Source organism: Populus euphratica, unplaced genomic scaffold (assembly GCF_000495115.2).
Source record: "Populus euphratica unplaced genomic scaffold, PopEup_1.0 scaffold462.1, whole genome shotgun sequence".
NCBI classification, from domain to species: Eukaryota; Viridiplantae; Streptophyta; class Magnoliopsida; order Malpighiales; family Salicaceae; genus Populus; species Populus euphratica.
Genome location: NW_011500343.1, coordinates 126,196 through 129,047, shown reverse-complemented (window position 1 = coordinate 129,047; position 2,852 = coordinate 126,196). Strand labels below are relative to the sequence as shown.

The 2,852-nt window shown below is 35.6% G+C and overlaps 1 protein-coding gene across 1 annotated transcript; it reads right to left on the bottom strand.

The window, feature by feature from the left end:
- Positions 1 to 862: 862 nt before the first annotated feature.
- On the bottom strand, positions 863 to 2,506 carry LOC105113863 (lysine-rich arabinogalactan protein 18-like). Its single transcript, XM_011010214.1, has 2 exons — positions 1,883 to 2,506; positions 863 to 1,217 (listed from the first exon to the last, which is right to left on the bottom strand). Exons 1-2 carry the CDS (start codon positions 2,423 to 2,425, stop codon positions 1,134 to 1,136), a joined length of 627 nt encoding a protein of 208 aa, XP_011008516.1. The 5' UTR covers positions 2,426 to 2,506; the 3' UTR covers positions 863 to 1,133.
- Positions 2,507 to 2,852: the final 346 nt, after the last annotated feature.

Genomic DNA, 2,852 nt, shown 5'->3' with positions numbered 1-2,852 from the left:
CCATGTATGGTATTAATTATTCTATTAAATCCTAAAAACCATCCTCTTACTTTAAATAATTTTACTTTTTCACAATAAAATGGATTTCAAAAGCTAACCAGTAAAAAAAAAAAAATTCCGTAGATTCCATTTATGACTTATCACTATTTCACAATACTATCATTGATTTTTAACCAATATTTCCACCATTATTTTTTTTTATCCATTTATGCTATAATTAGAAATAGCATTATTACTTTTAACACTATAAAATTTTTATCTAAGGTGTACAAAGCAAATGTAGATTATTTAACTACCCCAAAATTGTAAAAAAAAAATCCCAGTTTAATGCAGCTTCTAATGTGTTTCAGTTGTTCCCCGAGAAAAAGAAAAGAAAAGAAAGATTTCCTTGGAAATCACCACTGCATTTCTCTCATTATCTACTGCGAGAAATAAGACATGAAATGACTACTCTTTGTTTTAACCGATCTCTCTTTGTTTTAACAGATCTCGCCAACTGCAATCAAAATCCAGTTCCGTGCTCAAGAGTCACACTGCAATCAAAATCCAGTTCCGTGCTCAATAGTTGCCCTCTTTCTTTCCCGCAGCTTTAGCTTTCTTCCCTTACGTTTTTTTACACATAACAATCCCACAAAAGAAAGACCTAACCCATAACCATTAAACTAAGAAAAGTAAATTGAAATAGGACATGGCCATCCTAAAAACTAACTCATGATCTTGTCAAAATTCAATTTAATTTTTTTTTAAAGTAAAACATCACTATTTTAAATTGATTTGAGTCACCCCTGAAGCCTTTAACTTTGTATTATTTATCACAAAAAACGAGGGATGTTAAATAAAGTAAAAACAGAAAAAAGAAAAGGAAAATCAGGAGAATCACCATACCTATAATAATCGGAAAAAGATAAAGGTTGTGAATAGAGAACTACAAGATACAAAGCAAGTGTTGTCACCCCCCGAGACCAGACCGCAAGCCGAGGAGTAACAAAAATAATTTAACCAAAAAATGTGAAATTAAAAATATATCAGATGTGATCAGCCCGAAATAATTAAGAGAACATGGGGGACAAAAGATTAAAATAATAATATTACAGAAGTAATATGATGACAACATCTTCTCCCTCTCTCTCTCTCTAGAAGATCAAAGCAAGCAGACCCCATCCCAATGCCAAACCTCCTACCATCTTCTGCAAGCATCTTATTGTTTCCGCTCCACTCTGTTATATTCAATAATTAAGTAAATGTCAAATTACTCAAATTCGCTTCAATCATGATATATAGAGATCTAAATTGAAATATAATCAAGAGTTGTCGGCCGCTGAGCGACTCGTGCCCAGCAGTCGGCTCAATTTTAGGAAAACATAAACGAGTTCTTCTTACTAGTATTATCGTTCTCTTTTCCCATAACAAAGATCTTTCCATTTTAATTGAATTAGGGTTGGTTTTATAGCTATAGTTTAAGATCTTCGGAGCCCTTTCTTTAAAGTTATAAAACTAAACATTATGTTGAAACAAATGAATTATTCATTTTCAAATTAAAAAATTGTTAAATCATTGGGCAAATATTTTCAAACGTGTTTTTCAAGAATTTTTTTATTAAAATATTAATTTTTTAAAAAAAATAATATCATAAATAAACAAATAAAAAATATCGATTTAATATATTTTTTTAAATAAAAACAGGTTGAACTGCAATAAATTTACCTAGCACATGACAATTATATATTAATTAAATATCAATTTCAATACATTAAAAAAAACCCTTAAATTAGATCTAACTTGCTGTGTTTTTATGATCTAAGTTCTAGATCTATGCCTCACATTTCCCTATCAAGCATGTTTAATAAGACTGCTCATAAATAAAGATGAAATGATGACTTACGTTGTCAGAGAGAGCAGGACCAGGAGAGATGGATTCAGCACTAGGTCCAGGGGCCTCCGTTGGTGGTGCTGGTGGGCTCAACAATGCCGGACCAGGAGCTGGTGCTTGTTGCTTCTTTGGCTTCTTTTTACTATGAGAAGGAGCAGGGACCTCTGCCGTCGGTGGAGCAACTGGAGTGCTTGCCGGCGGAGCACTAGTTGGGGAAGCAACAGGCTCAGGAGACGGAGGAGATTTTGCTGGTGGAGAACTAACAGGAACTGGAGTCGGTGGGGAGCTAACTGGAGCCACGGATGGAGGTGGTGTGGCCAATGGAGCCGCAACTGGACCTGAAACCGTCTGTTTCGGTGGAGAAGCTGCTGGTGTCGCCGCAGGTGGTGATGATACGGGAGCTGGTGTTGTAGGTTTTGTTGGTGCTGCTACCGGCACGGCAGAAGTTGTTGGAGTCGCGGGAGTTGATGTCGGTGTCGCAGCCGGTGCTTGACCACCGACACCGGCGATAATAATGCACATCAGTGCCAATCCAAGCATGCCATTCCGATCCATTTTTTAAGAGAGAAGAGAGGTGGAGGATGCAAGAATCGAGAATACAGAATGAGAACGTGGTGATGTAGGCTGGCAGCAATAGAAGTTCTGTATATATAGGGCCCCTTAGTAAAACGCAACGGTCATGATTTGGTAGATCTAGATCGTTTATTAATAAAAAGGGCCCACTTTAGTAGCCGTTTGATAAACATATTAAATAAGGCAAATTATTAATCAAGTTTATGTTTAAATCCCTATCTATTGACAATTATAATGGCACCCTTATTTTTGTCGCAACTCAAATCCAAGGCTTTCATCTCTGTACACCTATTGATTTCTACCACTGAACTTGCATATTCATAATTACATAATACTCATGTTTTTTTGTTTTATATAATGAATGGTGAAGCGGAAAAGTGCAACTATATGTAAAAGGACTATAATACCT